This window comes from Pteropus medius, unplaced genomic scaffold, assembly GCF_902729225.1.
Source record: "Pteropus medius unplaced genomic scaffold, Ma_sr-lr_union100, whole genome shotgun sequence".
NCBI classification, from domain to species: domain Eukaryota; kingdom Metazoa; phylum Chordata; class Mammalia; order Chiroptera; family Pteropodidae; genus Pteropus; species Pteropus medius.
The window spans coordinates 2,811,898-2,837,132 of NW_024347790.1; the positions used below are offsets into that span (position 1 = coordinate 2,811,898).

The window sequence follows — 25,235 nt, forward strand, 5'->3', positions numbered from 1 at the left end:
GGCTCACCAGGATTCAGAGGAATGTGAATTAAAATAGGCTGCCACGTGTCCATAATTTGGCAAAATATTAAAGCCAGACAGTTCTAAGAGCTGGCCAGAATGCAGAAAAACAGAACTCTCCTAGACTGTTGGAAAGATAAGTTTATACTTTTCCAGTGGGTAAATTTTAGAAGGTAATATGGCATTATCGGTCAGGGCTTATCAGACGTTCCTCCAAAGCTTAAACACATTCACCACGTGACTCGGGATTTCCACTCCTACATAGATATAGATACCAAAGAAAAATGAAAACAAATATCCTCACAAAAATTTGTACATAAATGTTCCTAACCACATTACTCATGATGGCCAGGTGGAAAGCATACAATGGAATATTCATCAATAAAAAGAGTGAAGTGTTGGTACATGCTAAAACTTGGATGAACCTTGAAAACATTATGCTAAGTGAAAGAAGCCAGTCGCAGGAGACCAGATATTGTATGATTCTACTTATAAGAAAAGTCCAGAATACGCAAATCGATAGAGACAAAAAGTAGATTAACGGTTGCTAGGGACTGAGGGGAGGAAAGGATGGGGAGCGACGGCTAAAGGGCACAAAGGCCCTTTGCTCCTAACGATTAAGGGAAAACGCAAGAAATACAAAGTAATTATTTCAAGGTCATCGCTTGCTTTTGATATTTAAACTATTTTTGAAACAAATCCACAGCAAGACAAAAGCTTTGAAAGCTAATATTTCAAGAAACAGAAAAAGATGAATTTGTACATATCAAGAACCAAAACCTGGATAATTGATTAATATCTGTAAAGTTAGTACACAACAAGAAAAAAAGCCTATGGAAAGCTAGGTAAGTAAAAGCCCAAGGAGAGAGAAAGAATATTCTGGTTCTGGAAGCAGAAGAGGCCTGGGAGCCTCTGCAGTGTGTGTAGAAAGAATAACCATAACTAGTACCAGAGCGGAGCAATGCACGAAAAGTCCAGGTGGAAAGAATTACCTGCCGCAGCACATAGGAGCAGCAAGGACAGAGGCCGAGTGGCTGAGACGCCTCTACCAAAGTCCAGCAGGAACCAGATAGCCCTTCCCTAATCATCTCAAGTGATATAAGACACCTCAGGGCCCAGAAAGCATCAGGGGAAGGACAAAGAGGAGGTGTGCAGAAGCCATCCGGGTGAGTGGGGGGAGAACCCTGCATATTACTCAAGAGACACTGACAACTTTAACTGGCAGGATGAAATGCCTTCAGCTATCAGTGAGAATGAGGGCTCAGGAAGAGGACGGGCTTAATTACAGAAAATCGAGCAAGGTAACGTGTAGTTTTTTTGTTTAAATTTTGACCTTTACCAGAAACTAGCAAAAATAGGTTCTCATTCTAAGCTCATCAAGAAGTGAATGATTTCCATATAGTATTGAACATAAGGAGGAAGGGTAGTTCTCAAACTTCATAAACAGTAAAATGAAAGGCTGGATCACATTGAAGTGCTTTTTAATTCTGAAATTATAAAACTTTGATTTCCCTCCTTAATGTTCTATTCTTTTATGTTTTTGTTAATTAACTATTCTAAAATTTGAGGAAAATTCAAATTTAAGATCAAGACTCACTCATTTAAATTAGAGCAAAAATCAGTAGCTATTATTTTCTCAATCATGTTTCTTCTGTCATTTGGTGACAGTTTTATCTAATTATAGAAAAAAATAAATATCCTTGTGAACTAGAGGGGCTATGGCTTCCTGTCCTACACTACATGCTTCAGTAGAAGGTAGACATGAGTTATTTGATATAAGTTGAATGAGTAAAGGCATGTATTTAGACTGATTCATTAATAGGCTGAAGGGCATTGTACTTGGAGCTATCCATCAGCTCTCCTTTGCTGGGCGGAGTGGCCAAAGGTGTTTCACTTCGATGTCCCTGGCAACATATGAAGCTATATGGAAGAAATAATTAGGACCAGAAACGGAGGTAGTGGTGAAAGGGTGATGGTTTAAAGTTCTCAGATAACGCTAAATTTGCCCAGCATCTTGGAAGGAAATTATGCGCATTAAAGTAATATAGGAAAAACCACTAGATTCTGAAAGCAAGTATTTCAAATCACTATACTTACAATTCTCAATTTTAAACCAAATGCAATAGTGCTCCAGACTTACAGATACCACTGCATAAATATGTAATAAGTTTATTTTACTTTTTCTAAAGTAGATAGTTCTCCAATCCCGATTTTATACTAGAGAAAACTAAAGGCTTGAGGAATTAAGTAATTGGGGATTTGAGCCCATGTTTGCCTCCAAAGTCCATGCTCTTCATGATATAGTGCCCTGAAACTTGTGAAGGATTTTTCTATCGTACAATACTTATCTTAACCTCTAGGTAATGCAGAGCCATTACAAACAGATAATCTACTGTAGTCTAGTGAAATATTAATCATAAAAGATAAGCACACAAATATACTTACTCATTCCTGAGCATTCTCTATCACCGTCCCACACGTTAGAAACAGCATGTCCCGTCAACAGGAGGTTAATTAAACTTTGGCTATTAATAAAAATTAAAAAGTAGTTAAAATACGATAAAACTAACTTTAAAATAAAATGAGCCCTATCGTAAGGCATAAAGTAATGACTTTTACATTAAGTTATGTTGTTTAAGAAGCAAAGTTAGGAAAAACCTTACCACTTCATTTTACACACTCAACTGAACGACAGACTTGCTAAATGTATCACTAAATGAATCACCACATGGTATTTATTGTTTTATAGACTCGCATCAATTTAACAACTTTATCCAAGTACTGTATTTAAATGGAAAAAAAAATGATACTGAGAATGATAATATTTATAATCTTTAAAAACAAATATTGTTATCTTGTATTTGAGAGAACATATGTGAATTTTAACTTCTGAAGCAGAAAGTCCTAAAGAGAAGTACCTATTTTTTAGAATTAACAATCACTGTTTTATTGATTTTAATAGAAACAACTACAAAAAACACTTAAGAGGGAGGGTAGTCTCAGAAAAATAAAAAATTTTATTTCTCTCAAGCAGAAAGCATTTATAAATAGGTAAGAATATATTTATTTCTAAGTCAAAATGAATAAATTTTATCCATTAAAAAATTTTATAAATGAAACATCAAAAAGAAATTGTTACAATACCTGTGGTGCCATTTTAAAACAAAATATTTGCTACAAAAATGCAAGGCAGACATGAACCTAAAGTGGCAATTAACATTTCACACATAAGGCAAACCGTGCACAGGCACAAGGCCTCTTAAATTCACATTTCATGACAAGCAAGCAAAATCATCGGACTCGGTAGTATTTTATTCTAAGTCTTTAAAATTAAGTCCATACGAGGAGATAATAGGTTTTAGTTAATTACCTGCCATGTCCATACACAGGGTCTATCAAAGGTTCAGTTGAATCTTCAATTTCATTTTTTATGTTTTCGATGCCCTAAAGAAACCAAAAAAAAATGGCTTATTTTACAATCTGAAAATGAATTACAGTAGCTTAAACACTGACAAGTTCATTCTATAAATTAATAAAGCACAATTATTTAAGTAATTTTTCTCCCAAAAAATTATCCAATTTGAATTAGGGGTACATTTGAGATGACAATGCAAAGTAGTTGTTTCTCTCGGAATATTCTTTTATTTTCTTTTGTGGGCTCTATATAAAGAATACAGGTAATAGACCTAATGTTGGTGAAAGGGGTAGAGACAGTGTTTAAGTTTCAAGAGGAGGAAGGAGAAAATTATTTAATCTAAAAGTTAATATTCATGTAATTTTAGGCTAAATTAAATTCAAAACTAATACATCTGCTACGACGTCTGATATATTTTCTTAGGTCACTTAAAAAGCTTATTTGTACTAAATACATACATATACACGAGTGTTGATAGATGAAAATTTAAATTGGTTATACCGATATATAACAAAATGGAAGGTTTGCTTTTGAGTATATGTTCTCACAAATATGGGTAATTCAAATGTGTACTGACAAAAATATAAACTCGGAGGGCGGGAAGCTTCTTATTTTTTTTGAAAACCAACTTTCTGTGATATTTTTAATCTCTGAAAAGGGCACCCAAATGCCAAAAGGTCTAGATACTGGATACCTGAAGAAGACTGAGGCGTTTTAACTTTATCAACTTCAAAACGACAAAAGATAACCTGCCATTCACTGCGCTGCTCATCTAACTAACCATTGGTTCTATGAGATTACAGGCTATTTCTAAGGATTAAAGAGACTATTAAACAATTATTAAAATATTCAATGATTGTGTAAATACATGTAGGAGCATACAAGTGTAAGATTCTGTACTTGCCTTCCTTGTAAACAACAATACAACGCAGGCTATAACAAAGGCAAAATGAATAATATGAACAAGCGACATAACCATTGAGGAGGGAGGGGAAATCAATTCAAAGACCAGCTCAAGGAAGAACTAGACATGACGGTTTATTGGCTGTAAAGGGCAAAAGAAAGAGGAAGTATCAAAAGTCTCAAGTATAGAAAACTTGCAGACTAATGAAGAGTCAAGATGAACTCCTAAGAAACCAGTCATCTTGGATCCCTCCACCACTGGTATTTACTTCAAACCAACCACCAAGCCCTTCTGGTTCTTTCTCTTATACATTCTCCTAAATGTTTTTAAATTGCTAAATTTAAAACATGCATCTAAATGTGCTCCCTTTATTTTCCATTTCCATGGTCAGTGCTCTAGCTAAGGGTCACGTATTTCAATGATCGCTTTTCTAGTTTTCCAAACTCTAGACTTATCTTTCACATAATCAACTCCCTCCAGTACAATGCTTATCTCAACTTAAGGAATCTTTTATTAACAAGATCTTGTTGCTCCTTTGTTGAAAATGTTGTTTTGTTCTAATTTTGGCCACATGAAATCTATTTTTGCTTAATATACAAGGAAGGACCTTCATATTCTAAACTTTGTTTATATAATTGCCTGGTCTCGTCATCGACAATTGCCTTTCTGGAGCATTACTCTGCAGTAATACAGAACTACTTATGCTTCCCCAGACACGTGTTATACCCTCAACTGATCATGCGTTTATACTTGCTATTCCCACAGCTTTGCTGTCTAGAAAACTTTTCCTCATCTATCGAATTATCCCTACTATATAAAGTCTGCCCTTGATTCCATGAAATAAACTTAGGCATACTTTTACTATTTTCCTATCATGCTTTGTGCATGCAACAAACACACACACACCAAAAAACACTGCCAAAATGGAAGTAATCATTTTTTTTTTTTAACAACACTGAAGTGGAACCATTAAAAAAAATTGTATCCCACATTATAAATCCAGTGCCTAGCACAGAGTCAATGCTTAATAAACATTTATCAAGTGAAAGAAGTTTGATTTTAGACATGTTACAGAAGGAGAACTTAGCGCAATGATTTATCAGATAAGTTAAAAAACAGAATGAGGGTTAGGAAAGCTTTTGGAAGCCATTAAGGGGTCAGTTGCCTGACATTGCTAAGAACAAAGAAAATAAAATTCAGAGGAACTGAGTGTGTTTCGTTGATTAGAACATTATTGATAACTTCTGCAGTCCATAACATCAGGGGTGAAAGTTTGAAAGTGGTTAAGTAACAAGTGAGTGGTGAAGAAGAGAATTATCATCAGCTTAAGAGATTTTTATTTTGAGATTTAGAAATAGCATTAAGAATAATTTTTATCCTCGTAACAGAAAAAATATACTAAACTCAAACTAATAAAAGCCAGAAGAATCTTAAACAAACCTTTGTCAGTAACACAGAATACAGAAAGAGCAATACTCCAAATTTGCTTCCCCACACTGAATACTGGTCCAAGACAGCATCTTTTAATTCTGACAAACTTCTGAACGATCTTTTTCTGGGGGTGTGGTGGTGGGGGGAGTGGGGAGAAAGAATTAAGTATTAGTACCATTGTGAGATTTACTACATTCATAAGTAGGAAAATCCTTAAATTGTCTTATACATTAAAATGTATACAACAAACAGGAGATTTTCCTACGTGTCTCAAATTTTCAAATACAAATTTAGCCATTAAAAGCGAAAATTATTGCTGACGACTATCCCTCCATATAATATATCCCGTTAAGACAGAATGCCCACTTGGTAGGGAGCCTCTTCATCTCAGGTGAACTGTCTGGCAGATAAATTCTTCAATGATTATTCAGTTATTTAAGGAATGAAGTGGCCCTGGCTCTCTTCTGAGATGTTTTTAAGAACAAAAGCCTGAAAATTTTTAAAGCCTGAAAATTATTTAACAAATATCTGAATACCAAAAATTGTACATTTGTGGCTTCCTTTAAAGAAATTGATGTTATATTTCAAATTAAGTGCCACCTATAGTTCCATCAACATAGACATCCTTACCTTTTATTTTGTAATATAAAATTTAAATGCTCTAATGAAAATACGACATCTTTAATAAAAATTATAAGAAGCATATTTTGGCAAACAATGAAAAATAATTCAAATATTTATCCTAGAAATCTTTATACTCCCTTGGGATAGGAAAACAGTAAGCTCAAATGATTTTTTCCTTGTAATGATGAAAAAACTTTTACTGTTATAAAAAGTGTATTTTGATAGTTAATTTGGGAATCTAAATAATTTATGTATACATTTACAAATTACTTTTTATAAATTTGAAAACAAATTAATCCTCAAGCACATAAATCTAAGCACCTTCCCATAGTATGAACAAACTTAAAATGGCAATGTGTTCACAAGGTAAGTATTTTAAATGTTCCAATGTTACTTACTGAATTAATGCATGAAATCGCTCAAAGCCAAGCTCTTCGACAGCCAAGGCAGCTATACATAAAAGACACTTTTCAGCACTACACATGGCAAATAAATGACACAAGATACACACAGCAGGCTGTAAATACTTTCAAGCAATCTAAATTTTCCCTCTTTCCTTACTCCCTTAAAATTCTCAGTTTATTTTCAACTTCACTATAACATATTTATATTTCAACAATCTAGTTACCATGTTTTAACTAAAATGGATATAATACTGAGAATGTAGAAGGGTAATTAATAAGCACTTCTTTTCAATTCAGTTATGCTAGAGTACTTCATAAAATATGAGAAGTTACTGGCAATCACAGTGCTTCACACATCATTGTAATGTGTCCTGCACTTTTAAATAATCTTTCAATCCATAAAGCCAAATGAAATCATCATAGCTAATCTCCCGCCTTTAAAATATAAAATGTTTAGATCTGATTTAATTATTAAACAGAGGTGTATAAAAAGGCATAGCACTTTGAAACTACACAGGTTCAACAACAGCTTTAAGTTTGTTTCCTTGTTAATTTGCACAACTGTTGAGAAGTTTTCAGTAACTTATTTAGATTGTTTATTAATACAGTATTATACATTTTTAAAAATGAACGGAAATCAAAGAAAGCATTTAAATCAAAGGAAGTATTTATTTAGCACTTTTCTAAGTGCCAGGCCCCTTTCCAAATGCTCTACAAGTCTTACGTCATTTAATCCTCATAACAACCCTACTTTGCTCATTTTACGGAAGAGGAAACCAAGGCACAGAGAACAATCCTCTCACATGCACATGGCCATAAACAGCAGGGCTGAGATTTCAACCCAGAGAATCTTGGCTCCCCAATGAGAAAGTCTTTAAAGATATCATACATGGATCAAAATACTTACTCTAATTTATCACAATTTCATATATTTATAAAGCGAATCTTAGTACTTTCAAATACTAATTCTCACTAGAGAATTAAAGAAATTGATTCGGTATGAATTCGAAATTCAAAAATTTTGATTTACAGTTTCAAAGGTCACACTATGCTAGTCTTTCAAAGTCTAGTTTTAATTTTCAAATGCTTCAAATTACTTCTAAAAATCATTAGAAGTCCACTGGCTTAAATAATCTTTTGATTTGTATGAGAAACAAACTGAAATTGAACCCGAGTATTCACTACTGCAAACAAGTGTGCATTATCAAAAGCCAAAAACTATACACACCACACAAGCCAATGAAAGTAATGTTTGTAAGGAATGTATTACTGACAATGGGGAAAATACTTCACATTTAAAATTTCAGGATAAAATAAAAATTCTACCTATTTTTTTCCAAATTGTACTAATTATTCTGTGCTTGATTATCTAAGTAATGTTACGGGCATACACTACGAAAGTTGACATAAAGATAGTAATCTGGAGAAAAGAGGCAAGCAAAATAAAAAGCTCAGCAGGCAAGATGGTAGAAAAATATAAAACACAAGAAAAAGAACATAGCTGGGAATAAAGGAAAGAACAGGTAAAATAGATCGTTACATGGAATAAAAATTTTAATATAAGTTCATTTCATTTGTCAACATCTAAGGTAAATTCTCAAATTTTCAGTTAACAAAACTTCAAATTTATATGACATTGAAAATAAATTGAAAATATGGTTTTATTCATGTCCACTTTTAAAATGAGGCAAAGTAAATTGGAAAATTACTAAAACATGGTTTTTGGAGGGGAATTCAATATACTACGCCCACCTAAATTAGTTACTGAAGTGCCAAAATTAACGCATTACGAGGCCATTTACCACTGCAGAATGTACCACACAGACCACTGTAAGCACACAGTATACACTAAGATACTAATGAAAAATGTTACAAAAAAAGATCTTACTATTTTCTTGCATTTTAACATTGGTACTGGCTTTAAGCACAATCTTTAAAAGAACTTTTAATGAGTTCAACTCTTCCTGTCAAAATGTTAATATCCTTGATGAAACTATTAAACATGCTTACATGCAACCCATAAAACCTGGCAAATATTTTAAAACCAATCTTAATGACATTTTTTATTATCATCCTTGAAAATAAGTGGAAAATATTCACAAGTGTATTATGAACTCTAAAAATGTGAAAAAATTTTTAAAAGGTTATATTTGAAAAGTCTGAAAAAGAAATGTCATTGAACTGTTTAAATTTTAAAATTATCCCTTGCGAATGTACTATTAAAATTTGCCATTGTAACTGAAGAGGCAGGAGAGAAAACGCTGACATCACAGACATTTTAGCTCAAGGAAGCACAGTGCCTCACTGATAGCCCTATAGGAAAAGCAAGACGTATATCGCAAGCAATCAAAATGTACTTTCTAGAAATCAGTTGTCTAATTTCTCTAAAAACAATTTCCACAGAGATGATAGTTAATGGAATGCATTATACGTAGAATAAGTCACTTATTAAAAATAAGCACTGGAACGATCAATTATCAAAAGCCACCAACTAACAAAATAACTCCTGAAAAGAAAAACAGAAAAGTGAATGTATTTATCTAGCTCTGTATACCAGAAGCCTCCATTTTATTAGTTCATTCTGGCAGTTTTTAGGTCAATTACATAAGAATTTTCAAAGGCTAAAGATCACAGAATACATGATTTTTACAAATGAGAATAGTTATTTATTTTAAAGAGAAGTCTTCAAAGTATGAAAAACTTAAATGATAGCCAAATTAAATCTCATAATTAAACTACCTTAAAATAATTCATATTTAGCAACAATGTCCAAAAAGTTTGAGAAAAAATAAAGTGTAATGAAAAAAATGTCCCCATCTTTGCTCTAGGAAGCAACTAAAGATATTTAAGAAATTTTCTAATGTCAACAAAAAATTCCTTTTTTCTCCAATATCAAAGAAAACCTTAAGGCATCTGAAACTAAAGTATCTGAAAATATGTTCTTTAAACTTTCTAAATAAGAGTTTCAAAGCTTAGAAGAGTCATCAAGCAGAAGATAAGTAGAACTTTTAAAAAAGTTTAGAGATGTATTTTCTTTTTTTATTTTCCAAAAATGAAAGCAAAAAGAAACAAATGTAATATCCTATAGCGATTAAAAGAATCAAACGTGAAATGAAAAATACTCAGGCTCATCAATTAAGCTTAGGCTAAAGAAGAGAACATGTTATGAAAATTTTAAAATCTTTTCTCTCTCGAATTTTCCATAGCTTTCATTAGAACAAAGGTATAACACATTACTTCAGGAAATAAAAATGTGTCTTACAAGAATGCTCCACTTGGCAACTGGACTCTGCCGGGCTCCCAGAAATGCCAGGCGTTTCCTCAGTCATCTTTCCTCTTAGCCATGACACCAAGCAGTACGATCCAGAGTTGTCCCCACAGGCACTTTCTAAAATATCACACAAGGTGTGACACAGGAGTTCCTTCCGATCTTCCTCTAAAAATAACCGAAGCAGAAGTTATCACAGTTTTCTTTAGGAAAAAAAAAAAAAAGAAAGAAAAAATCCTGTCATGAATAACACTATTAAGGATATGTTAATTTAATGATGAAATCAAACATTTTAAATGAAGGGAAAAATCCGCAGACAACTGATCTTAAATTATATTTCAGAAAAACAATATGTTTGAGGGTTAAAATGTCACCACTATATTTCCACTAATAGGAAAAAGTATCCTAAAAAATACAGAATTAAACCTTAGGAGAAAGGACATGCTACGTGCAGTAACCTGATACTGACGGCACCTTCTTAGCTGCAAAAGGAGCGCGTGAGCCATGATGTCTTCTTTACTGTAGAAGCAGGCGCATTGTAAGGGCCTGTTGAAACTTCTATTTTTCCCTCATTTCTGAATTATCTAATGTCTATGATCGCCCTGTCCCACAGGAGTAAGGATGATGAGATATCACGCTGTCAGCACATACAATACCATAGTCCATTGCATTAGCAGGGGCCATCGTGGTTCTGCTGCATAATTCAGGAGCTACTCATACTGGACTACAGTGATCTGAGCTATACAGATTTTTATAGAAAACAGCATAAATGCTCAATTTCTTTCTGAACCTTAGCCATCCCTCCCTTTTTCAAGCAGTATCACTCTCCATAAGTGGTACTGCATTCTGAAACTTTCAAACAAAGGGGATAAGATGTATAATATATCCTATGTAAAATTGTATGCTATAGGGAGGTTTCTATCCCTCCTAATAGATTAAAAGTTCTTTAAAGGTACAAACTGTGCCATTCACTTTAAAACCACCACAGTATTTATGACATCTGTGACACTATATAAATTTTTTATTAATGTGAATATGTTTCTGTGCAAGAAATATTATAAACTGTATTAATAAAACATTCATGTTAATAGTATCTCTTGAGTATTCCTTCTCTACTAAAATCTGTTTTGTATTTCAGCTATTAATTAATAAAAAATACATGACAAGGACACTTTAACTTTTATATTAAAAAATCACTAGTAGATTCCATGTACATGGTTTGGAATGGAAGCTTTTTTACCCGTATATACAAAACCGGGATTATAATCTATCCTACCTCTTCCAGAAGTTATTGTGAGGTACACATGAAATTGTGTAAGCAAAGGAATGATCTTTGTAAACCGTCAAGCGGAATGCAAATGTTTGTTATCATCAGGTAGTACCATACAGCTCTCTGACCTAATCAATTGCAGACCTATGGCAGCTTTGTTTGCAATTTAATTCAGAATTATTTGCAATATTACTTGCAATATCTTTGCAGGAATACAAAGATAATTCTGAGTTCTTGCTCAAAGCTAATTAAGACAAAACAAACATACTTAAATGACTATTCCTTATAGTAGGCTATCATTTAACAGCTTAGGGAAATGTACTCTATTTTTAACAAGAGGCCGAAGGTTTTTCCCTTAGTTATATTATCCTGTCTTATACCTCCTAGAAAAGCCAAATTTGGAAATATGCATTTAAAAATTTGGAGTCACTTTTCATGAAATCCTATGAAATATTAAAAGAAACTTACCTCACCAAAAATATCTCATTGACGGTTTATTTTTTAAGATAATTTCAACTAAACTATTGTAAGGAATGCTGCATGGATCATTTATGAAACAGAGGAGGAAGTAAAAGTTTCTAAAAGATAGCTATCGTACCTGGGCAATCCCTCCAGGAAGACTTCTCAGAAGAAAACAGGAGCTTCTTCAAAAGAAATGCCTTTATACAATTAAAACAATAATTATTAGCATGCATTATAAACATTTTTTTCTTTCTATTTATTTTCATTATGGTGACATTGGTTAATGAAATCCAGTAAGTTTCAGGTGTATAATTTAACAATATATGCCTTACTATTAAACATATATTATTCTTTTATTTTAAAAAGGAAGAAAACTAATTTGAACTACCTTTCTAATTTTTTGAACAGAGCTATAAAAATTTCAAATGGTTTCCCTTCACGTTCAACAGTAACTGAGCATATTTATTTATTTGGAATATACTACTATAAACTTAATTCTAGATCCATAAAATTCTTCTTTCATAACACTTATTTTCTGGTAACTAGAAGAAATGACTCAAAAAAGAGTCTCTTCAATTCCTTGGGGGAAAATAAATCTAAAAAGTCTCTTCAATTCCTTGGGGGAAAATACATCTAAAAAGTGGTTCTGCTCCATTAGCTCTGATCTGTGATACAGTAACACTGCCAGGGCCATCACGTTACTAAAAGGAACTCCCAACTTCCTGGTTTAATGCAAAAAGCCATAAGGTTTAAAAGAAAAACAAACTGATTTCTAACCTTCCTGTAAGTGTCAACTGTGTTACACTGGAATCCGACAGAAAGTGGCTCAGTGTAATAGTGTTTCCTTCTCAAAGTGTAGTTCAAAGGCTATTTGCATCCTAGTGTAATAGTGTTTCCGTCTCAAAGTGTAGTTCAAAGGCTATTTGCATCCTTTAGATAAACAAATCACCTGACTTGTTTATCTAAAATGCAGATTCTTATGCTTCCTCTATTGTATCTGAATCTTTAGGGGGTAGATTCAAGAAAAAGAGGTTACTGTGGTGATTCTTACTGTATTTGAAAGCAGTAGGGTAGGACTGAAGGACTGAATCCTGGTTCTATTATTTTACTAACTAAAAATAATAATCGCACAAGCTTTAAAAGGTTGCAGTGAGGATTATATGAGGTAATCTAAGTAATGCACTTAGCACAGTACCTGCCACTTAATAGGCGATCATTTCAAAGAATTTTAACAAGAAACTAAGTAATACTCTATAATATTCTCATAGAAATAAAATCTACAAATGGCACAATCAAGTGCTTCCAATTTTCTCCCAAATGAAAATGACCATAAAAAATGAGTAGTATAACAACATTATAAAATTTGGGAAAAGTGAAGTGGGGTACCGATTACTAAACCACTAACAGAACTTCTTAGCGGTCTGACATGCTTTCTTCTAGTCATTTCATACCTGCTTTAAATTTTATTACAAGTGAGAAGCATAATGGGGATGTGATTATTTTTCGTTTTTCTATTTTCCTACAGAATTCATAACTATAATTCTTAATCTCTTAATGTCTCTTAATCAAAATTTACTTAAACATTATTTCATGTTTAAAGATCATTAGTGTACATTAGGTTGTTTGCAATTTTTTACTACTATAAATACAAAGCTTCTTGAATATAACATTTCTCATATTAAGGATTATTTCTCTAGGAAAGATTCATAGAAGTACAATTAATTGTATCAAATAATCTGTATTAGCCTGGGTCCAATTATAATATAAAATTCCTTCCCAAAATCAAAGTACAAATTTGTACTTCATAGTGATAGATAGAGTGTGCCAGCATTGCCCTGTCCTTACATGCGCAGGAGGTTATTTTCTATTAGATTCGAAAGAGTAAGCAGCAGCATCTAGTTACAGCTGTTATTTGTACTTTCTTGGATTACTGTTGAGGTTTAACACCTTGATACTCTAGCTGTCCAGCACTATCCCACTTGCTATGATGGCATATACATGTGCATTTCACCTATGGGGTCTTAGTGTTTTCCTAATCAATTTGTCCATTTATTGTTAATATTCACTGCAAATATTTTTCTGGGCTTGGAACTCATCCTTTCTCTTAGACTACTGACAATACATTATTTTTAGTTTTTCTGTGGTTGACTATCAAGAATAAATTTGGAATATGGTACGAAATTATCAAAATTCACTTTTTTCCCCTCAAATTGCCAATCATATCAGTGACCTTAGTAAACTTATTTGCAATATTATTCTACCAATAATATTCTACCATTGATTTGTAGTTCTTTCTTTATGGGATAAATTTTTGGCAAACTGCTTTATATAATATGGTCTACTACTATATTATCTAGTTGGTTCCACAACATAGTTATTCTTCTAACAATAGTGTTAAGTTCTAATTTTTATAGTTTACAAAGTTTTAATATCTGGACTTGCTCATTTCCCTTCATTACTCTTAATGATTTAGTAGTTTTGACTTTTATATTGAAATAGTAATATAAACAAAATTTCTCTATCATTGAGAAGATTTATGTGACTATAAAACTAAATGACTACCTCAAAGACACATCAGGATTTTGAACATTACAATTATCCGTTGTTACACAGCAAGCCCGTTTGCAAAAATAACTACCATTTTAGAAATATAATGAATTTATAAAACACAAAACTGCTGTGGCGTACCGTGCATTTAATTACATTCAGAGACTTGCAGTAAAGACCCGTGGGTACTATTAATGGCCCAAGAAAGACAGTGTTAATATAATCTAATTTGCATATGGGTAGGATAAGGAATCTTTGAGTTCAGATTTGAATTTGATTCCTACTAACAACCAGAATCTGCCTCAGTTACTCAACATAACAGTTCTAATAACTAACTTATAATTCAATTTTATTCTTTAGATTCAGTAACTCCCAAGCAAAGTTCAAACATTCAAATTTTACTTATTTTTTAATTCTACTAATACAAAAAAATATATATCAACTCTTTGAAAAACCAAAATAATGACTTATAAAGGATATATTTTGTAATCAACCATGAAAAGAGATTTTTTTCCTCCTTTGGAGAACACAGTTTTAATAATGTAAGGGTATGAAATATAAGGTTTGAGAGAGAAATCCACTTTGCAGCTAACAGTTTAGGAATGTATTCTGTATGTCCAATAAATAATAAATATCACATTAAATATTTATTCTCAAAACCTGCTGATTAAAACATAAACAATAAATTTAAGCTTCTTTTATAACAGTTCTGAAGTTACCCTGCTGTTCAGATACTATAAGTGTAACAGTAAGTTGAAAACTCAATTTTTGGCTTTAAAAATGTAATGGTTTATAAATTAGCCTTTAAAATTCAAACGATGTAACAACATCAAGATTCAAAATCAAAGACATATATTCAGATTAACCCTATCTTTTGTGTTTTGAAATCTACTTGAAATGTGTTGCTACGAATTTTATTTTCAAGGCTAAAGCTATAGCCTAAAATAGTATATACTGCCAACTTAATTTACAATTTAAGAGGTTATGATCATTAATTCTAAATTTTCTAAAAGTTGGAACACCTCTTATGTTTTCGTGAAAATAAGGATAATCAAAGGCTATTGCTGTGTAACCTGTTCGTGTTCTGAACTCGTTTTCGTTTTAGATATTTATAGCAATTTACATAAACAAAGTTAAGAGGTAACTGATCATGTCTCATGATTACATAGAGCATATATATTAGAAACAGAAAGTAAAGTATGAAATGTTTGAACACATCTCCTAAGGAGTCGGTAAAGTAGTCTATGTTACCTGAACAGGTGCAATAACAGCACAGGGGCCACCTTCAAACTGTTCTAATGCAGATCCCTCTGATTCACTAAACACAAACCCTAAAAATGAAAGCAAGTAGCAAAGATTAAAAATGTAATTCAGGTAGCAACTAAGAGAATTTTAATGTACTTTGCTTAGAAAATGATCACTTATCATAACAGCAAAATATCTTCAAGTCAGGGGCAATGGTTAACTTTTTGGGGGATCAAGGAACTCTTTGAGAAAAATATAGAACGCATCCCTCCCAAATGAACATGTACACGCACAGATACAATTTTGCACCGAGGGACCCCATTAAGTAGACTGGGGGAATAAAGTATGGAGTTGAATAAAAAGCACATCAAATCTGACTTTTAAATAATTTACGTGAAGGCTAGACAGTCTATTTACTGAATTCAACCATAATTTTTAAGACCCTTTCCATAGAGTATCTTTTTTTCATTCCAATCTTTGAGTCACAGTCTATTCGCTAAAAATTAAATGGCATCTTACACAGTGGATGTGCTCATATTGGCTCTAGCTTAACTTAAATATTAATCAACTAGTACTGACTGAGAGCGGCTAACAGAAGCTCCTGCAGAGAGCACGGCCACACTGCAACACAGGGACAGAAGCCAGGAGAACTAGGCTACTGTATGACCTTCAGGAAATCAATCCACCTCTCTAGGCCTCAGTGAACAATTATTTATTTATTTATTATTAAATTTATCGGAAGTGGCATTGGTTAATAAAATTATATAGGTTTCAAGTGTACAATTCGATAATACATCATCTGTATACTGTACTGTGCGTTTATCACCCAAAGTCAAATCTCCTGTCACCTTATATTTGACTACCTAAGGGTCAAGGGGGAGGGTCATACATATATGGTAACTTATCTTCAAAATGATCACTTCCAATCCCAACAAACTAGGAGTATGCAGTTTCATGAATTCAGTCATTCATCCAACAAATATTTAACAAACATCGGATACTATACCAAGCACCTAGGATATATGTGTGAATGACAGAGTCCCTGGTCTGGAGAAGCCAACAGCCCAGGTGAAGACAGATATACAAACAAATAATTACTAACATAAAGTAAACGAACGTTACGACAGAAATAGGAAAAGAGTGTTGTGATACATGAAGGAATGGCTTACTCTGCTCGAGTCAAATCATAACAGGTGACTTTAAGGCTGATCTAGAATAGGAATTTGCCAGAGAGGCAAGGGTGAGAGAGAGACTTTCAGGTAAAGAAAACACTTTCACTAAAGGAAAAAGGGTTGGTAAAACAGGGCAAGTTTATGGATGGGAGGGAAATTTAACGTAGCTGAATGGCAGATGGGGGGAGATAGTAAATGTGAGGTGAAGCTGGTTAATGCTGGGAAAGATCACACCATGACGAGTGCTAATTAAAGTACTAATACAATCATACTGGGGTTTTTTTGTATTTGTTTTTTTTTAAAGGATCAGAGTGGGGATGAGGCTATTCAACAGCTCTACAGAGACAGAGCCAACGTAATAAAAGCAAGATTAGTGTAGAGGAGAAACTATATCTGAACAACATTTATGTGGTAAAAATTAAGATCTGATGAATATTGGCAAGTGGGCCAAAGGCTTGGTACAAAACAAATTAGAGCTGACCGGTTTCTAGGTTGAGATACTAGGTGATAGCAAGTGAGGTAAGAATAGCACAGAGGATCCTATCCCATCCCGCCTCCTCTCTCTTTACCTTTCAACCTCCTTCTTTCAAATAGTATTTAAACACGTGTCTTGCATACTTAAAAACAAAAAAAAAGTCATCCTTAAGAGTCCACCAAAAACTCCTTGGTATTTGCCCAAAGGAGTTGAAACTTACATCTACAACAAAAAAATACACATAGATTTTAATAGCACCTCTATTCATAAATGCTAAAATTTGGAAGCAGCCAAGATGTCTTTCAGTAGGTGAATGGATAAATTATGGTATATCCAGACAATGGAATATTATTTGGCACTAAAAAAGAAATGAGCTTGCAAGCCATGAAAAGACATAGAAGAATCTTAAATGCATATTACTAGGTAAAATAAACCAACCTGAAAAGGCTACATACTATATGATTCCAACTATATGACATTCTGGAAAAGGCAAGACTATGGAGACAGTAAGACCTATGGTTGCCAGGTGGAGCGGGGAGGGATGAGAGATAAACAGGTGGAGCACAAAGGATTTTCTAAGGCAGTGAAAATACAATGACACCATAATGACGGATATGTCATCATACATTTGTCAAGACCCATAAAATGTACCACACCCAGAGTGAACCATAATGTAAAGTATGAACACTGGGTGATAATAAAGTGTCAATAAAGGTTCATCAATTTTAACAATATCCTGTGATGGAAGATGTTGATAATGGGGAAGATTATGCATGTGTGGGAGCAGGAAATCTCTGTACGTTTCCCATAATTCTTCTGTGAACCTGCTCTAAAAAAGTAAAGTATTAATGAAAAAATAATTTCACCATAAAAAAAAATCCATCAAAAACTCCAACTGCCACTCCAAAGCACACCTAGTTGTCTATAGACACTGTCCCAACTTCCTTATCTCACAATTCACTCAACCCACCTTCAGCTGGTTTTCAACCTGTGACTACACCAAACTCATTTTCACCGCAGGTTCATCAATAACCAGTAAAAACGATTTCTCAAGTCTTTTTTAATCTCTCAGAGAATCATATGAAATGCTGACCACTGACTTAAAACCTTTGTCCACTGGCTTTAGTGGTCCATCCTGTCTCAAATTTTCCTTGATCTCTTTGATCGACTCCTTTTAAACATTAATGTTCCTCAGGTCTTGGCTTTAGAATCTATGTTCTTTTCATTCTACACACTCTCCCTGGGTAACTCATCTACTCCTAAGGATTTCCGTTTCCGGTTATAATCAGATCATTCCCAAACTGAGCCCAGATTAGGCCAGACACAGACGAAGCCTAACTGCCTTAACACAGTCCTGTACGATCAGGCTCCTGCCTGCACCTCCTACCTCACCCTTTGCCATTCTCCCTTTTTAGACTCCAGGTATGCTGAGCTTCTTTTAGCCCTCAAATGCCCGTATTTCTCTGGTTTCTTCTACCCGATGAACATGTTGTTCCCTCAGCTTAAAACATGTGCTAATGTTTTGTCTGAAAACACTCCAACTTATCTTTTAGGCTACACCTTAAGGTAAGGTACTCTTGGTTCAAGGATCTGGCCACTTCTACCACATCTCCAGTCCACCTTCAGGTTCTAACCACCCTCATCTCGCACCTAGAGGACTGTTAAGTTTCCAACCAGACCCCTCCATCTCGCCATACTCCCATAATCCTTATCTAGTCACCATAGTTACAAGAGAAATATTTTAGATAAGGAAATGTGATTTTGTCACAGCCTGCTTAAAACATACCAATGGCTTCTCAGTGCAATTAGAATAAAACTCAAACCACATTTTACAACCTAAAATATACTGTATGATCTCACCCTTCCTCAGTTCGCTCTTACCTTTACCATCTACAGTTCTAAGACCTTAGGCCCTTAGAACATCCCAAGGTCTTTACCTGGGGCCTTGATGCCTGCTGTTCCTTCTGCATGAAATGCTCTTTTTCTTTCTCTCCATGTGGCTGAATCCTTCTCATTCTTGAGGGTGCGGTTTAGGCATTAACTCTTCAGAGAGAGATTCCTTGACAAACCTATCTAAGTAGATCTTTCCTACCATCCCCACAACCAGCACTTATCATACTCTGTAATTATATTATCGTTTGTTTACTTGTTTATTATATTTCTTGCCTTCCAGGTATCTTGCCTGCTACCCTGAGCATTGTTTTCCTAGTATGTTATATAGCTAATGCTCAGTAAATATTTGAAGTTTTGGGAGGGAAGATAATGGAAGACACTGTTTCTGGAAATGCCAAATTCAGTCTCAAAAATGTTAGACAACCATTTGGCATCATTCAGACCAAGTGGGAAATATAGGTCTGGAACTTAGCGTAGGGGTTGGGATTGGAGACAGTAACTTGAATCATCCTAAACAATGTGGCAGTCAAAGTGAATGAGAACATGTAGAACAAAGATAATGAAGTTGGGAACATTTAAGAGTGAGCAGAGGGTGAGTCAGCAAAGGAGACTTACAACAATTACAAAGGTAACAAAAAGCTACACTAAGTCCTAGAAAGGAAAAATCAGGAAGCAAAGACTAGTCACTTGTTACATATGCTGCTGAGCAGAGTTAAAAAAAAATAAAATATTGGATAAAGCATGTCTCTGGGAATACTAAAAAAATAAATTTAGAGTGCTGGGGAGAGTAGCTGTATTTTCAAGGGTTGAGGTGTGATTCAGAATACAAGCAAATGCAAACTATTAAACAAGTAAAGGTTTGAAAAAGGATGATAGAGTGAAGGGTAGTTGAATAAAGAATTATTATTTTTATATCCTGAAGGACATGACTTTAAAAAAAAAGAGAGAGAGAGAGAGATTCCATGAAAAAGAAGTTTGGGGACTCCACTTCCTGAAACAGCTGAGGAAGTGTAGTTTGGTGGTGCTGGGACTGGATGAAGTGGGGTCTACAGAGCCCCAGAAGTCCTACAGACCCTTTCAGGGGCTTGTTAGAGGTTAACCTCATTCCTTTTCATAATAATACGAAGACACTGCCCTTTTCACTGCGTGGACGTTCTCAGTGATGGCATAAATCAATACTGGGTTAAACTGCTGGTGCCTGAGCACACGTCAAGACAGTGACATCGAGCTGTGCTAGTGGTCACTGCACTAGTCACCATATGCTCTCAAACGCACAAAAAAAGTCAATTTAAAAAAAATGCCCTTACTGTTGCAGTAAAAACTACTAATTTTGTTAAATCTTGACCTTAAATACAATGTCCTTTTAAAAAATAATCTGTGTGACAAAATGAAACTACCCATGAAGCACTTCTGCTACATACTAAAGTATCATGATTGATAGCTGTCTCAAAGAAAAGCACATGAGTCATTTTCTGAATTGCGAGCTGAACTAACTGCTTTTTTTTGTGGAGCACTATTTTTACTTTCAACAGCTACACTGACAAACTATGATTACTGAGACTTCGGTATTTGTCAGACAGTTTTTCAGAAATGAACGAAGTAAGCCTGATGCTTCATAGAAAATGACAGTATTTTTGCCAGTCATAAAATTTCAAGCTTTCAAGCAATAACTAAAATTTTAGAAAATTTGTGTCCACCACTGTGAGGTTGACAGCTTCTCAATGCTTATATATTTTTCTGATGAGGTCAGTGGTTATAAGTAATAGTAAGACACTGACCTTTTCGCTTGGTATTACTGTGACTTTTGATATTGTATAATGAAATGTATTAACATTTGAAAGACCTTCATAAACCGGTGGACCAGTAACCTCCAAATGACCGATGTGTGCTGTGAGAAATTAATTCACGGGTAAAAGATCCATTCAAAGTACAAGACCAATCAATAGATTTCAATTCGGCAAAGTATGAAAAATTATTGATACGGCTTTGGATTCTGTATTGCAGCTAACCGCTAAGAAATGAGCACTTGTCGAGTTTTGGTGTGGTATCAACAAAGAACATCCATAATTATCTGAAAAGGCTATTACGATGCCCCTACTTTACCAATTACATATCTGTGTGAGGCTGGATTTCTGCATACGCTTCAACTGAATCAACATATTGCAACAGACTGAACGGAGAAAGAGGCAAGTGTGAGAATCCGGTTATCTTCTGATGAGCTAGACATTAAAGAGAAATTTGCAAAAATGTGAAACGATGCCACGGGTCGCAGTAATTTTTTTTTTTTTCATAGTGACGTCCTTAATTTTTAAGAGTCTAATAGGGCCTTGAGTTCAAAAAACTTGAGATCTACTGGTCTAGGAGAAGTAACTCTTAGCAGGCTTCTAAGTGACGTGTTTAGGCAAAGAGGAAGTGAGAAGAGGTTACTCACTGAGAGTGAGGAATGAAAGAGGTAGAGAACTGAGAATTTTAGTTTTGAAAAATATAAAAGCTGGCAAAGATAAAGAACTAAGAGAAAACACTGAGGGCTTGGCTAAGGTTTAATGACTACATTTGTATTGATGTTGGTCACAGTTTTCTCCAGCAATATGCAGTAGCCTGGGAGAAGAAGAGTAGATGACACGCTAAAAGGAAGACTGGAAAAAGGCAAGGTGGATGGGATAAATTTAATAAGGAGAACTAAGGGCGCTGGTTATCACATTAAGACAACCAAACCGGAGGTCCAACATAGGAACAAGAGGTGAAGCCAGAAGGCCTCCACTCTTTGTCTAGCTCTCACCCTCCTGGGGATAAAGAAAGGGTCCCTGGTGTTGGGGCCAAGTGCAGAGGTGAAACTAGGCTCTATCAAACTTTTGGGGTAAGAAATATAAATCAGTAATGGATTCTTGCCTTCCTTAAAATTCCTAATAATGTAATGCGATTTTCAAGAACCATGGGTGAGATTTATAGTCTGAAATGCATTATAGTGAGGTGCTTTGTACTTTAGATATAAAAACCCCCATGGAGATAATTCTAGGCAGTTCTTCTTTAAGCCAAATTCTGTTTAATTACACTATGTTGGAATGTGTTCACTGATAATGAACAAAGGCTACCAGAGCTTAAAAGGAAATAAAGTCAGCTAAATGAAAATTAAGTATTCTATCCTAAAACAGGACTATGCTAAGTAGGTTTCTCCTTTTATAATAAGGTTTCACTTGAATTTGAATTTTTAAAGCCATAAAGTTACTTTCCTTGTCATATGTTCTCTTATCAAATTATTTCCTAGTTTTAAAAGGAATTAACTTATAAAATGGCTGTTTTATTCTGATTAGATCTGAACACCATCTAATGTATCAGATACTAAACATAAGATTTTGTGTCTCCTTCCATAGTACTATAAACACAGAAGTCTTTGTTAGTCTTATAACTCATAACTAATTTAAACCTAAGCCATGAGCTTCTTTGAATCTTCCAGTATTTTATTTTTATATGACTTACTATGCACAAATACATTATTCAAACCAGTTTGACAACTATTGCCTCTATAATTCTAGTCTTCTATGTAAACAAAAGACCACAGAAAGACTTGGTTTGTCGTTACAAATTAGATGACAGTGGTTGAGTCACAGTTTCACTGGGCCTTAGTTTCCTCATCTATAAAAATGATAGATCCTTTGCTATATCTCAGGGTTGTTGCAAGGATTAAGATTTTTGAAAACTGGAAAGTATAATATAAACGTAAGATATTATGATAGATACTTTGAACTAAAAGAAATATTCAAAATACTAAGAAATTAACTTTGTCATATAAACTTATGAACTGTGAGTTTAAAACATTGGATTTTAGGTGAATTATAATTTAGGTATGCTGTAGAAAGGAAAATACACTTGAGAGGAATAAAAGGTTTTCAACAACAAAAACCTCTGAAATGATGATCCACAATATTAACTTATCCTCACTTTGGAAGAAAAATTAACCATACTTGTGTGCCATTTTACTACTTTTGTAAAATGCTAAGTCATGTTATAATAAAAATCCAAATATACTTTTGAACTTTAATGCAAATGTATTAACTCCTAAATGCATACATTTTATACTTACATTTTAACTGATCCTTAACTTTTCTTAAGTTATAGGTTAAATGTCATTTTTTCATTTTATGTAACAAAAACTGTCCTATACTGAAAGTCCAAAACCCTAATTTCAACCAACTACAGCTCCTACCTCTCCAACCCCCAAAATTGAACTGTTATAAATAGCAAAATTGGATTTCTCCTTTCCTGGCTAATTTTTATATGAAACCATAAAATAACTTAAAGCTTGGAGAAAGAGGGCTAAAAAAGGAAAAAAAACAAAAATGGCTTCTCAGAGTTTATAATCTAGATCAGGGGTTGGCCCGTTTGTCCAAATGCGGTTTTGGAATATAGCCACACCCACATTATCTAGGGCCGCTTTTGCTGCAATGGCAGAGATGAGTATTGAGACAGAGACTAAATAAAGGCCATGGCCTGTACAGAAAAAGTCTGCCAAACACTGAGCTACACGATCAATACATAAAAGAAAACAAATTCCCAATAAGCCAAAATGCTGTCATTTATAATACGCTCACTACTTGCTTCTGTTAGAACGGAAGACCTTTTTTTTTTGGTTCTGCTGGGATGTGGTCCATCTGACCACTTCCTACCATCTCCACTGCTACCAGCTTGGGCCAACATTCCCGGCTTACTGCAACTGTCTCTCATTTGATCTTGTTTATCACTCAATTCACTAGTCTAACCTCAAAAACAGTAATCGGATGAATCTTTTAAAAATTTCTGCTGTATCTCTTCTTTGCTCCAAGCCTTCCAATGACCTCTCATTGCAGTCAGAATAAAAGCATCGATGTCCTTACAATGGCCTATAAAACCTTCTATAATTTGGGCCATATTATTTCTTACCTCATTCTTTATTACTCTCTCCTTTCATTTCTTTTCCAGCCAAACTAACTTTCTTCCTGTTCCTTGAACAAAAAGCCATGCGTGTTCTCTATTCAAGACGGCCATTCTCTCTGCCTGGAACATTTTTTCTTCAGTTATCTGCATGACTAACTCAGTTACTTCAAGTGTTTGCTCAAACCTCATCTTCAAAGGAACCTACTGAGACGATCCCATCCCATTATTCCTTATTTCTTTATCTTCTAATGATTACATATACTTCCTTTATGCTACATTATGTTTATTGTCTGTCTTTCCCTTCCGCCGTACCATGTCTAAGCTGCAGAGGCCCGGCACACTGTTGTGTGTGAGAAGGAGGGAGTGGAGAATAAATGATGCTTGTGAAAAGGAGTTAGAAAACATGCTTTTCTTTAAAAATTATTATAGGCAGCTGAGCAGGAGGAAAGCAGACCAAGTAGAGAATTTCCAAGTTAAAAAAAAACAACAACTTCAAACCTTGAAATTACATGACTTATTGCATTTAAAATAAAAACGGGCAAAAAACCATTACTTTTTTAAGAAAAAAGATTTTCAGAAGATATTATCTATGACTGCCAAATGAAATTTAAAAAACAACGTGTCACTCCTGAGGCATACTATTTAACATAGTATTGAAAACTGCCAAATCAATTAGAGAAAAAAAACCAATTACATGCTGTGGAAATTCATGCAGCTTATTGTTTTAACATATCAAAAGAATTTAACATCACCAATCAATATAGTTTTATAAATGGAATATCCTTAAACATAATTTTATAAATATTTACCCCAAACATTTTATACCTGTAACTTGCTTCCAAAAGACTAATAACATCACAGCTACCAATTCAAAGCAGTTACAGACTATGAAATAAAACCAAAGTTAATGTCACATTATGAATGCAGTATGGCAAATGCAGCAAAGCAGTGTCTTCTGCCTAGTCCCATAATCCCAAATGACTGCCACAGCAATCTTTAGTGATGCTTTCAGCCTCTAAGAATGAATAAATGAATACAGTGGTTAACAAAGCAAAACCAACAACAACATCCTTCTGATTCAGAGGTGATAACTGAAAAATACATATTTGGTTGCCCTCAAATCTCGATCAATTTCAGACCTTGAAGAATTACAAATCCACAATATAAGTACACTCTCTGAAAAGCAAAAAAGCAAAAAAAAAAAAAAAAAAAAA

The 25,235-nt window shown here is 34.1% G+C and overlaps 1 protein-coding gene across 3 annotated transcripts in view; it reads right to left on the reverse strand.

Annotated features, from left to right (window-relative positions):
- The window catches only part of MINDY3 (MINDY lysine 48 deubiquitinase 3), a 397,126-nt gene that overhangs the window by 53,618 nt on the left and 318,273 nt on the right, over positions 1-25,235 (reverse strand). For all 3 annotated transcript variants that reach the window (XM_039877468.1, XM_039877469.1, XM_039877470.1), the window contains 7 exons: positions 15,577-15,656; positions 11,915-11,975; positions 10,041-10,214; positions 6,773-6,824; positions 5,760-5,874; positions 3,371-3,444; positions 2,446-2,525 (listed from right to left, as the gene is read on the reverse strand). In XM_039877468.1, the coding sequence (XP_039733402.1) occupies positions 2,446-2,525; positions 3,371-3,444; positions 5,760-5,874; positions 6,773-6,824; positions 10,041-10,214; positions 11,915-11,975; positions 15,577-15,656 (636 nt within the window). The remainder of the gene's footprint in view (positions 1-2,445; positions 2,526-3,370; positions 3,445-5,759; positions 5,875-6,772; positions 6,825-10,040; positions 10,215-11,914; positions 11,976-15,576; positions 15,657-25,235) is intronic.